The sequence below is a fragment of the Euleptes europaea genome, chromosome 14, assembly GCF_029931775.1.
Source record: "Euleptes europaea isolate rEulEur1 chromosome 14, rEulEur1.hap1, whole genome shotgun sequence".
Classification (NCBI taxonomy): Eukaryota; Metazoa; Chordata; class Lepidosauria; order Squamata; family Sphaerodactylidae; genus Euleptes; species Euleptes europaea.
Window position 1 is genome coordinate 52,003,201 of NC_079325.1, and position 13,180 is coordinate 52,016,380.

General features: G+C 46.8%; 1 protein-coding gene across 4 annotated transcripts in view; it reads right to left on the reverse strand.

The window, feature by feature from the left end:
* The window catches only part of RALGDS (ral guanine nucleotide dissociation stimulator), a 149,961-nt gene that overhangs the window by 35,097 nt on the left and 101,684 nt on the right, over positions 1–13,180 (reverse strand). For all 4 annotated transcript variants that reach the window (XM_056860495.1, XM_056860494.1, XM_056860493.1 and 1 more), the window contains exon 2: positions 1,021–1,131. In XM_056860495.1, the coding sequence (XP_056716473.1) occupies positions 1,021–1,131 (111 nt within the window). The remainder of the gene's footprint in view (positions 1–1,020; positions 1,132–13,180) is intronic.

Sequence of the window (13,180 nt, forward strand, 5' to 3'; positions counted from 1 at the left end):
TGGAGAGAAAAAGTGGGTTATAAATGAAGTACAATAAACACACACACCCCTGAATCAGATGACCCGAGCAGAGCCAGAGTACTTAAGTGGCCAAGAAACTGATCTGTGAAAACCAGAAATCACCAGCTGGAATCTGGCCTCTGCTCCACATTCTCCCAGTGGCCATAAAGAGGTCACTTTAAGCCTCACCCTGGCAGTAATAATACTGGCCTACTTGACAGGACGGTTGTAAAGTCAAGCGTGATAACATCAGTGAAGCTTTCAGTTCACACAGAAATGACGTATAAATGCTTGGGTTATTAAACCAAATCCCACCTGGGGTTCATCACTCCGCCTTCCACCTTGTGCCATTTCACCAAAGGGAGCTTTAAATGGGGCTATGCAGTGCATTCTGTTGAAATGTTCACTCTGGCTGTCTTAGAAACACCACACCCTCCATTCTCTGGCCAGGGAGAGGGCAAATGTTCAGGAGGGCGGGCCAGATGCTATCTTTCCCCAGGGCAAAGACCAGCAACGACCACCAATCATGGGGGATAATGGGAGTCCCATCACAGACTTCAGAATACTGAAAACCTTTAACTTTATGTCCGGGGAGGGAGGGAGCAAGTTCCTAGCCCTTATGACCACAGAGCAGGGGTCCCCAATGTGGTGCCTGTGAGCGCCATGATTCCCAGGGACACCTTTCCTGGTGTCTGCCATGTGCTTTTAGAAAGTGGTCGGGGCTAGGTGGGGCAGCAGGGCTTCTAAGGGGAGGGGAAGGTGATTGTGAGCCGGTTTGATTCTTCCTTAAGTGGTAGAGAAAGTCGGCATATAAAACTCTTCTTCATTTCAAGCATCCAAAGCACCTCATGTTATCTCACTAACAACAGCCTTGTAAAGTAGGCTGAGCCTATCACCCTCATATTGCAAACGAAGGCAGAGGAGAGAGGGTGGCTCATCTCAAAACACCTGGCAAGTCTGTAACTGAAGTGAGGACTACCAACTGCCTGACACGTTCCCAAAGAGGTCTTACTTACTTACCCCTAGCCATCGCTGACCCTTGTTGGCTGTGTGGTGGAGCTGGACTTTCTTGAGAGAAATGCTATAGATTACGCCATCTTCGATCTCTTCTCCGATCTCCTGGGTGGAGCTCTGGAAAAGAGACAAGAGAAAGGGGGGGGATATGAATACATACATTTCTGCTAGATTCACAGCTTCCCCCCAAAAAACCCAAACCCATCAGTGAAGCTGCCCTCATTTGCCAACTTAACACAGCCTTTCTTTTGCCAACCGCCAATACCTAGCCCTTCAAGCACCAAAAACACAAAACTGTGTAAAGGCCATGAATGCAAGATCACCACAACTTAAGGTTGCAGCTGACTCAAGGTTGGGACATTCCTGGAGAATTGGGGATGGAGCCTGTGGGGGCAGGGTTTGGGAAGGGGAGAAACCTCAGGGTATAAGGCCATAGACTCTACACAGGGATGTCAAACTCATTTGTTGCGAGGGCTGCATATGACATAAATGTCACTCGGTTGGGTTGGGCCATGTGTACCATAAAATTTAATGCCAGGTACTGAAGATATAAACTTTATAGAAGATACAGGCAAAGAAGAACAGTTGGTTTTTATATGCCGACTTTCTCTACCACTTAAGGAAGAATCAAACCGGCTAACAACCATCTTCCCCTCCCCACAATGGGCACCTTGTGAGGTAGGTGGGGCTGAGAGAGTGTGACTAGCCCAAGGTCACTCAGCTGGCTTCATGCGTAGGAGTAGGGAAACCAACCCAGTTCACCAGGTTAGCGCCTGCCGCTCATATAGGAGTGGGCAATCAAACCCGGTTCTCCATATCAGAGTCCACCAGTCCAAACCACCGCTCTTAACCACTACACCACACCAATTAATGATATTATTCTTTACTTAAAATACAAACATGTATTTTAAGTAAAAAAATTAAGTTTAAAATATAATTACTTGGCTTTGTCTGTGTCTTCTATAAAGTTTGTATCTCTGGTCCCTGGCATTAATTAAAAAAAAAACTTGGGAGGGAGGGGTGGCTGCCTTGGCTGGCGACCCTCTGCTGTGGGCTTGCCAGCGCAGATCTGATGGGGGTGGGGTGGGTCGCTGCTTTGGGGTCTACTGCCCAAAGCAGCCGTTTCCTCCAGAGAACTGATCTCTGTCATCTGCAGATCACTTGTAATTCCAGGAGATCTCCCAACACCGCCCGGAGGCTGGGAAACCCAATGCAATTGTGTGGCAGCCCACACTGGCTTCCCCAGCAGCCGCGGGGACCTTTCCCTCTTTCGTTTATCTAACCCAGGTCAGGCATTTGCTGTTGCACGTTCCAGAGGGGATGAACGCACACCTGATCAGGCATTTGTGTGTGTGTGTGTGGGGGGGGGGATTTAAAACATGTGCTGAACAAACACTCCCGTCCCAACCTGCTGGGCAGCTGCCAGTTTCTTCTGGCCAGAATCCCAGATTCCAGTGACCTATTTCCCAAAGGCGGTTGTCACCGAGGAGGAAGCAACTGTGGTCTCATTTTTGAGGGGGGGGGGGAGAGAGTAAAACGTGGAAGACAACAACCAGGGTAGCGTGGGACAGCCTGAAAACCCCTTTGTGGATCCACATGTTCCAGAATGCCATCTGAATACACTTCCTGCATAGATTCGAATCCGCTAACCCATTAGAGACCAATAAGATTTTCAGGGTACATAAGATCTGCTGGATCAGACCCAGGCCCATCAAGTCCAGCTGTCTGTTCACACAGTGGCCAGCCAGGTGCCTCTAGGAAGCCCACAAACAAGACACATGAACACATGAAGCTGCTTTATACTGAATCGGACCCTTGGTCCATCAGAGTCAGTATTGTCTACTCAGACCTGCAGCGGCTCTCCAGGGTCTCAGGCAGAGGTCTTTCACATCACCTACTTGCCTAGTCCCTTTAACTGGAGATGCCAGGGATTGAACCTGGGACCTTCTGCATGCCAAGCAGATGCTCTACCACTGAGCCACAGCCCCTCCCTAAGACAACTGCAGCAGCATTGTCTTGCCTGTGTTCCAAAGCACCTAATATAATAGGCATAAGAACATAAGAAAGGCCCTGCTGGATCAGACCAAGGCCCATCAAGTCCAGCTGTCTGCTCACACAGTGGCCAGCCAGGTGCCTCTAGGAAGCCCACAAACAAGACGACTGCAGCAGCACCATCCTGCCTGTGTTCCACAGCACCTAATATAATAGGCCTGCTCCTCAGACACTGTAGAGAATAGTCTAGTATTCACGACTAGTATTCATTTTAACTAGTAGCCATGAATACACCTCTGTTCCATGAACATGTCCACTCCCCTCTTAAAGCCTTCCAAGTTGGCAGCCATCACCACATCCTGGGGCAGGGAGTTCCACCATTTCACTGTGGGTTGTGTGAAGAAAGACTTTCTTTTATCTGTTTTGAATCTCTCATCCTCCAGCTTCAGCAGATGACACCACGTTCTAGTATTATGAGAGAGGGAGAAAAGCTACTCCTTGTCCAATCTCTCCATACCATGCATAATTTTATAGACCTCTATCATGTCTCCCCTTAACTTCCTTCTTTCCAAGCTAAACTGCCCTAAGCGTTTTAACCACTCCTCATAGGGCAGCTGCTCTAGTCCCCTGATCATTTTGGTTGCTCTTTTCTACAGGGTATAAGCTCTCAAGAGTCAAAGAGTTTAAGAGTCACTCTTAAAAGTTTATCCCCTGAAAAGCTGTTGGTCTCTAATGTGTTACTGGACTTGAATCTGGCTGTTCTACTGCAGATCAACCAGAGCTACCCCCTAAAACTATCTTCTTTCATCTGTATGCTGCTGCCAAACTGACTGCATTCCTAAAGGTTGCATTGTAGATTTGCATCTCACAACTATGCAATGCAACCGTCCCAAATTTACAGGGGACAGTCCCAAGTTCCTGGTCCCTGACCCTGGCAAATTTTGCCTTCCTGAGGAATCAAGCCTTTTTCAAACTTTAGCAGTGTGGCTCGTGCCGAAGTTGGCACTCTTCAAGGTTTGCACTCCAGCAGCTCTGCAGAAGTTAATTTTATTTATTTCTTGAGGAGGTGTAGAGGCAGTCTCTCCCCAGCGACCAAGGTGGCTTAAATACCTGAGTGAACATACCAACATAAGAAGAGCCCTGCTGGATCAGACCAAAGGCCCATCTAGTCCATAATTCTGTTCACACAATGGCCAACCAGGTGCCTCTAGGAAGCCCACAGTTAGACCGCTACAGCATCATCCTGCCTGTGCAGAAAGTGGTGAGCTCCCCCTCACTGGCAGTCTTTAAGCAGAGGCTGGACAAGCACTTGCCAGGGATGCTCTAGGCTGATCCTGTATCGAGCAGGGGGTTGCACTAGATGGCCTCTATGGCCCCTTCCAACTCTGTGATTCTGTAATTCTATGATTCAGTGACCTCCATGCCGAGAGGAAGGCAAAAAACCCCTCAAGGATCCCTGGCCAATCTGGCCTGGAGGAAAACTCCTTCCTGACCCCAAAGTGGTGATCGGGCATACAAGAAAGGGTCACAAGAGCTGAGCATACCAGCGCTGGTACTGGAGGGAGTAGATAGCCTTTGTGATTAGCGGGGAGCACAGAGGATATACTCTTACAGAGAACAAACACACTGTCTGCTGTTTTCAGCTGCCTGGTAAGGCTCATTTTGAGCCGTTAAGTATAGCGGCAAGGTAAGGTTGGGGGTGCAGTTGGGTTGCCAGCTCCAGGTTGGGAAATTCATGCAGATTTGGGGAGGGGGCCTTAGCAAGGATGATGACGCCATTGAGTCCACCCTCCAAAGCAGCCATTTCATCCAGAGGAACCAATCTCAGAAGTCATGTTTCTGGTCCATATGGCTATGAAGGATGCTGCTGCAGTCATCTTGTTTGTGGGCTAGATGGTTGGACTTGGTGGGTCTTGGTCTGATCCAGCACGGCTTTTCTTATGTTCTTATGCCTATTATATTAGGTGCTGTGGAACACAGGCAGGAGAATGCTGCTGCAGTCATCTTGTCTGTGGGCTTCCTAGAGGCACCTGGCTGGACTTGATAGCTTTTCTGATGTTCTTATGAGAGCAATTGTAATTCCAGGAGATCTCCAGGCTGCACCTGGAGGCTGGCAACCCTAAGGTGCAGGGACCTCAGAGATGGGAATCTATCCAGGGCTCCTGGGCCTGGCGTTCCACACAGAAGAAAAAAAGGCAATGAATGCATACATAGATCTCTCATAGTCCCGTTATTTTTTCTTTTAGCATATCTTTAGCCACACCTATTTATACATTCCTCAACATTCAGTCTCTCTCTCTCTCTCTCTCACTCACTCACACACACACACACACACACACACAGAGTATAGATATACAAAAAGTAGCCTGGCAAAAAAAATTCTGCCTTGCAAGATCCTTAGCTTTCTTTCCTTTAAAGTAAGTCAAGTTTCTGGTCCATATGGCTATGAAGATAAGCTTGGGTGACCATCTGAGCATAGGGGTTTGGGGAAGTTGCCAAGCGCAGGACACAAGATTTGATAAAAGAGTTTTGACTCTCAAAAGCTCACATCCCAAAAATCGTATTGGTCTCTAAGGTGCTACTAGATTCGAACCCAGCTGCTCTGCTACAGATCAACACAACTGCCCTCTGAAATGCAAAGATTTTGGCACCCTGACAGATGTCCCAACATTCTCCAACATTTCTGCAGCCCCTGACCATCCATCTATATTTTCCTTCTCTTCCCTTGGCCTCCACGATACAAAGAAATACTCCTATTCAAAAGAGACCAGGAACACTTTGCTGGTATCACTGCAAGCAGAGATGCAAATCTACAGAAGCCGGATTTCAGTGGTGCAGATTCAGAAAGAGACTTCTGGTCAAACCCCCCCCCCCCAAATTTGCCTCTTTGGTTAAGAAAGCTCTGAATGTACAGTGCTTCGTCAGCGTACAAAAGAACTCTGATTCAGGAATGGAAAGTTGACTTTGCAACCTTGCCCAAGCTCACGAGGCCTCGGGTTGGAAGGGGGAATGCCCCCCCACCCGTTTCCTTCCCGTTTCTAGAAGTCAGCTCAGCCCATTCATGTTTTTGTGCTCAATGGGGTAATAACTGGGAGATTCCACAGAATCAGAAAGCAGAAATCATGAGATCTATGCAGTCCCAAATCAGCCAGACGTTGCTGGATGCTGAAATTGTTTTTTTCGAACACGTGTTCTCAGCATCCTCCCCCTTTTCCTGCTGACTATGTGTGTTCTCCGCATGTTCCCGGAATCGAGAGAAAGAAAAATAAAGCCAGAACAGAGACAGCTGGAAACCCAACCGGGCACCTGTGATAACATTTCTGAACAAGGGGTTGGCTGAAGGGTTTGTTGGGGTAGCATATATCTTGTGGATATCCAGAGGACCCCGGCATCTAGAGGACCCCGGCTTCTATTATGTATTAAGTTTCTCGCCCTTAAGGCTACCAGAATCGGTCCAGAAAGGGTGTTGACTTTGCTTACATATGCCCAAAACAGACAGAGGGGACATGGAGTGCCCTTCTTGGTAAGCAGCAGCAGAAAAACAAGCAGACCACGCACCTTTCTTTGATCTGCGTTGTTTATACAGCTTGCAGAACTTACACACTTCTTTTCCTCCACAAAGTACACGTGATTAGCTTATGGAATTCACTACCACATTGTATGGCAGTAACCACTTACTCAAAATAAAACAAAAACACCCTGATGAGGCAATGCAGGAGAGGGTCCATCAATGGCTCTGAACGGCAAATGCAATCTCCATGTACAAAGACTGTCTACCTTTGAACAGCAGATGTTAGGGACAAGTGAAAGGGGAAGGCTATCGCCTTATGGGGCTCCTACCAGGCTGGCTGCTCAGCCCCATAGAAAGTAAGTCTGATCCTTCAGGGGTATTTAGTATGCCTCCTACACATGGTCTGGTCCATGCAGCGGGCGCACCACAGGACAGTTAACCCTGAGAGCATCTTTCGTGTAGGACAGATGCAGTGCCCTCTGGGGGACCTCTTGGGGAAGAAAGCTTGGGCAGGACAGTGAAGGTGCCAGCCCAGAACAAGTCAGTCCTGCTTAATATCGACAAGACAAAATTAGCAGCACAACCAACCGAGGTCCCATTCATTTAAATCAGACTTCAGAGCAGGTGAATCAGGTCTTAAGAACTTGCACACACACACACCAAAAAAGTGGGGGGGGGACATAATCCTAAAAAACAGAATTAAGTACCCAAAGGTCAAGAAAAAAGAAACTTAAGGCCAAAAGTTATACAATTAAAAGTGAAACAATTAAAAGGTTATGTCAGTGCACAATGTCTATATAAATTTATTACAGGTTAAAATCTAATAATACATATAAGGCCCTGCAAAAGCCTACCAAATAAATATAACACAATTAGACATAGAATCATACACTCAAACTCAGACCATATGCGTTTCGGCCATACTGCCTTCTTCAGAGGTCTAAACAATCACCACTCCAGACTACAAAATACACATAAAATTACTAAAAATCTTTGTGACTATATGTGCGTTGTGTTCTGAAAAAATGAATAAAATGATGTAAAGATATTAATTAAACAATTATCCTGTATGCATCAATTAGATTAATAAACATTTTAAACAATTATGACTTCACACTTACTGCAGAATCACAGTTAATATATAAAACTGCAAAACTTCTAAACAGAGGAATACAATGCACGTATAGTCACAAAGACTTTTTAGTAATTTGATGTATATTTTGTAGTCTGGTGATTGTTTAGATCACTGAAGAAGGCAGTATGGCTGAAACACGTATGGTCTGAGTTTGACTGTATGATTCTATGTCTAATTGTGTTATATTTATTTGGTATGCTTTTGCAGGGCCTTATATAGAATCATAGAATCACAGAGTTGGAAGGGACCACCAGGGTCATCTAGTCCAACCCCCTGCCCAATGCAGGAAATTAACAACTACCTCCCCCCAACATCCCCAGTGACCCCAACCCTCTCCCCACCATGCAGGATCCCACAATCAAAGCACTCCTGACAGATGGCCATCCAGCCTCTGCTTAAAGACTTCCAAAGACAGGGACTCCACCACCCTCCAAGGCAGTGCATTCCACCTTCGAACCGCCCTCACCGTCAGAAAGTTCTTCCTAATGTTTAGGTGGAATCGCTTTTCTATTAGTTTAAATCCATTACTCCATGTCCTAGTCTCTGGAGCAACAGAGAACAAGCTAGTTCCCTCATCAACATGTGTTATATGTGTTATTAGATTTTTACCTGTAATAAATTGATATAGACATTGTGCACTGACATAACCTTTGATTTGTTTTACATTTAATTGTATAACGTTTGGCCTTGAAAGTTTCTTTCTCAAGAATTTGCAAACTCCAACCACCACCCCCCGACAGAAAAGAGGAATAATCAAAACATTAATGGACAGTGCAAGATGGATCTGTGAACCACAGTTTCTCAAGGAAGAAACTAATCATCTAAATCACTCACTGATAGCAAACAGCTACTCCAAGAATGAAATCAGAAGGGCCATTAAACCAAACAAAAATCAGAAAACTCAGGAAAAACAGTCTCCCATAGGAAAGGTATTCTTGCCATTTATTAAAGGAGTCACTGATAGGATGGAGAAACTTTTGAAAAAACATAACCTACAAACAGTGTTTAAACCCACCAAGAAAATACAACAAATGCTACGATCAGCAAAAGACAAAAGAGACCCCCTCACCTCTGCAGGAGTATATTGTATACCTTGCAGCTGTGGAGAAGTTTACATCGGGACCACAAAACGCAGCATACAAACAAGGATAAAAGAACATGAAAGATACTGCAGACTTGGCCAACCGGAGAAATCAGCAGTGGCTGAACATGGACTGACCCAAACAGGACACAGGGTCTTATTCCAAGACACTGAAAGACTGGACAATTCTACCAACTATTTTGTCAGATTGCACAGAGAATCCATTGAAATTCATAAACATCAGCATAACTTTAACAGAAAAGAGGAGAGTTTAAGAATGAATAAGGCTTGGCTTCCTGTTCTGAAAACCTCCAGACTAACAAAGGCAACAGTCAACAATAGCCATGCAGATTAGCTTTGGATTACACACATTAACAGATCACTTCAGGATACAATGGTTCCATATTAACATACCACACCCTCATTAGCACATTATCTTGATACTTACAGGACAATGATTAGCACATTACTTCTGCAGGACAGTACTCAGTTCAAACCCAACCCCTTTCTGACACTATATTACTCTTCCTACACACTTGACACTGAGAGACACTGTCCTTCAGTGTTACTCCTCTGAAGATGCCTGCCACAGTTGCTGGCGAAACGTCAGGAAAGAAAATTCCAAGACCACGGTCACACAGCCCGGATAACCTACAAGAATCAAGAATTTGCATTCACCACGCGCGCGCAGAACGCACACACGGAACGCAACACCATGCCTCTTGAACACCAGGTGCCAATCAAGGCCCACGCCTCTCCTCTGCCCGACGGATTGAGTGGCTCCTCGCTTACCCACAAGCCGCCCACTTCTCCCCGTGGTCTGAAAACTCGGCTTGGCAAGCGATTTACCCACTTGAGCAGAGCGACGGGGCAATTTTCTCCAGGAGAGCTTAATGGCTCATCGTTAAGAAGCAAGAGTTCACCTTGGAGGGTGTGCAGGGTTGGAACAACATAAATCACACACCCCCATAAAAGCAAACCCTACTTGACAAGCAGAACCGCCGGGCTGTCAGGAGGTTTTTCCTTCCAGATCAGAAGTCCAGTGGAGGGTGCTACGCACATGCCCGTGCTTATCTGCTTTTCCCCTATGAGGTGCTGCCCTACAGAGAGGTTCAAACCCCTGCTCAACTAAAGGAAGCACAGCAGAGGCCACAAACCAGGAGGGAACGTGTCTTACCAGTACTGCCTTTCTCAGGGGACTAAAAGAAGAAGATGGCTCCTGCCCCAGGATGGCTGCCAACTTGGAAGGCTTCATGGAGGAAAGGGCGATCCATGGCTACTAGTCAAAATGAATACTAGTCATGATGCATACCCATTCTCTCCAGAATCAGAGGAGCATGCCTATTATATCAGGTGCTGCAGAACACAGGCAGGATAATGCTGCTGCAGTGGTCTTGTTTGTGGACTTCCTAGAGGTCCCTGGTTGGCCACTGCTGAACTTGATGGGCCTGGGTCAGATCCAGCATGGCTTTTGTTATGTTCTTATTCCTACCGTATTATGTGTTGTGAAACAAAGGCAGGATAATGCTGCTGCAGTCATCTTGTTTGTGGGCTTCCTAGAGGCACCTGGTTGGCCACTGTGTGAACAGACTGCTGGACTTGATGGGGCTGGGTCAGATCCAGCATGGCTTTTCTTATGTTCTTATGAGGTACCACTTTTGCCACTTGTGTTCTGGCACTCCCTACTGGCCCACCTTCACCCCTGGCGCCCACATTGGCTTTGTACACAGGAAGATCCTGTTCCTGCGTTGAGATAATTCAGCATCCCATCATTGCAGACAAGCCCACAAAAGTTACCAGAATGTTTAGGGGTCCATCTTCTCGAACATCATTGTGATATTTGTGGTCTATACAACTTTTCCCCCTTCCATGCCACAGCATGGCTTTTTGGAGACTTTTTTTTTTGGGGGGGGGAGGTTAAGCCAATAATTTCTATTGCGCTATAACTTCCAACCGTCTATCACCACCTATCTATTTCCATTTCACAATTTAATTTGTCTGAATTCCCAATTTTCCTTTTTCAAAATGGGTCCAGTGCCCCTTTTCATTGTGGAGTCGGAAGAGGAAAGGTGCAGGCAGGTTTTGTCCTGATCGCCTGGAACAGAATAGGGAGGGGAAGTTTCAAGACAGCTGGAAGGATCTACAGCCACTAGAACGATCTACAGCCACTTGTACATTTCATATTTTAACAGAACCACAGCACCTCTCCCCATCATGCCAGAGCCCCCATTTGGGACCCTTTTCGTTCTCTTCCCCAACTGAAGTGAAGCCTCGGCACAGGCAAGGGCATTTGCTCATCCCCCTTTGTTCCCTCCCTAGTGCCTCCAGTTAGGGGCCTGTCTGTTTTTGCTTACTCGTGTACTTTTGCTTACTCGTGTACAAAACAAGTCAGGCCCTAGCAGAAAATCCAGTGCTGCGGAGATGGGCCTGCCGGAGTTTATGGCTTTCTGTGGCCACTCCGCTGAATATTTACGCATTGAAAGCAAGCAATTAACGACCAATAGGGGACTTGCAAGAGTTCCTCTTTAGAGCCATTAGGGAGCACTCTGTCAGCAAGCAGAAAGGTTATCAACTGACCGGCGGCACAAGGTGCTTACAGGGGCTATTTTTACCGCAAGAAATCTTACTGGGGTTCCAAGACCTCCCTGGCTTCCGTCTCGCCTTCGTGAAAAGCGGATTCAGCCGGGCAAAAAAAGTACAGCCCTGATACATCCAAACGCTTGGAAAGCTCGCGGGTCTGGAAGGAGAGTTTTTCTTTGTTTGATCTGCTAGATTTCCACTTCCCAACCTGCGCTCTTACTGTCCGCATCAAAAGCTGATATTATCTCCCGTAAAGACTGCACCACATGCACTGGCTGAACATGTTAATTGGCTCAAAATCTGCCCCAAACCATTCCACTGACATCCTATCATACTTGGAGTGGGGCAAAGGTATTTTCTCTGTGTCCCAAGTAGCTGCTGCAGACCACAATGGTTTCCCTTCTTTCCTTACAACAGATTCTGATGGTAGCACAAGCCAGGGTTGTTAACCTCCAGGTAGGACTTGGAGATCTCCATGTATCACACCTACTCTCCAGACAACGGAGATCCATCCCCCCTGGGGAAAATTGGAAAGTTGACTCTATGGCAGTATATCCGGCTGAGGCCTCTCTCCTCCCCAAACCCCGCCCTCCCCAGGCTCCACCCCCCAAATCTCCAGGAATTTCCCAACCTGGAGCTGGCAACCCTAGCATAAGCCGAATCCCTGCTTGATGTCCCTCAGGTCCCAGGTTCAGACCCTGCCACTAGGGTGGCCTGTTCCAGGTTGGGAAATACCTGGAGATTTGGGGGTGGAGCCTGAGGAAGGTGGGGTTTAGAGAGGGGTGGGACTTCAATGCCATAGAGTCCAATTGCAAAGCGGCCATTTTCTCCAGGGGAACTGATCTCTGTTGCTTGGAGATCAATTGTAATAGCGGGAGATCTCCAGCCACCACCTGGAGGCTGGCAACCCTACCTGCTACACACTGGAGTACTACATAATGCTGGAAAGTCAATTATCGGTACAAAAGGGTTGAGGAGGGGAGGCCTCATTTCCCTGGCACTTTCCCATTCTTGCCACCGAAAGCACTTTGCATCCTTGAATGAGTCACAACTTCCATCCCCTTTTCAGCACCATTCTTACCACTTTCCACTGCTGTTACTACACGGCTGCGGGCACTCCTTGCTGTTACTACAGCGACAATAAACTACCAGCTGCTCTAACATAAGCCCAAGAGCGCATGAGTCAACTCGCAGCATTAAAAATACTTCCAGAAACCCCCCCATGCCCAATGCACAGAAACCTGCCCTGCATTGCCTCCAGAAGGAAACTAAGAAAGCAGAACCAGTCACTGGTCTGCCCCTCCAGAATAGAAACAAGCCAGCCATCAGAGGAAAAAAAGGGGGAAATCTGTCATCCTGTTTGTACTGTTGCCATGTAACTGACTGCAAGTGCCAGGGCAGCAAATTCAGTTTTCTACTTTTCCAAGTATTGAGAAATCACCCAGAGGTGTCAGATCTAGGATGTCTGCATCATTACAAATATATACAATATGATGCTGCATGCTCGACTCTTGTGGCCCCTTCTTGTATTCCCAAGGAAATGTCAATCATCACTTTGGGGTCAGTAAGCCATTTCTTCCAGGGCAGATTGGCCCAGGGATCCTGGAGGTTTTTTGCCTTCCTCTGGGCATAGAGCAGGGGTCACTGGGCGAGTGGAGGGAGAGGCAATTGTGACTTTCCTGCATTTGGCAGGGGGTCAGACTAGATGACCCTTGGGATCCCTTCCGGCTTTATGTTTCTGATAATAAAGAATGTTGCCAGGATGGCCTAAGAACACAACAAAGTAACAAGCATATTGAAGGATAATCTCAGAAATTAACATTTTACATCAAAAGTATTCCTTAATCTGATGTAATGGATGCAGCAA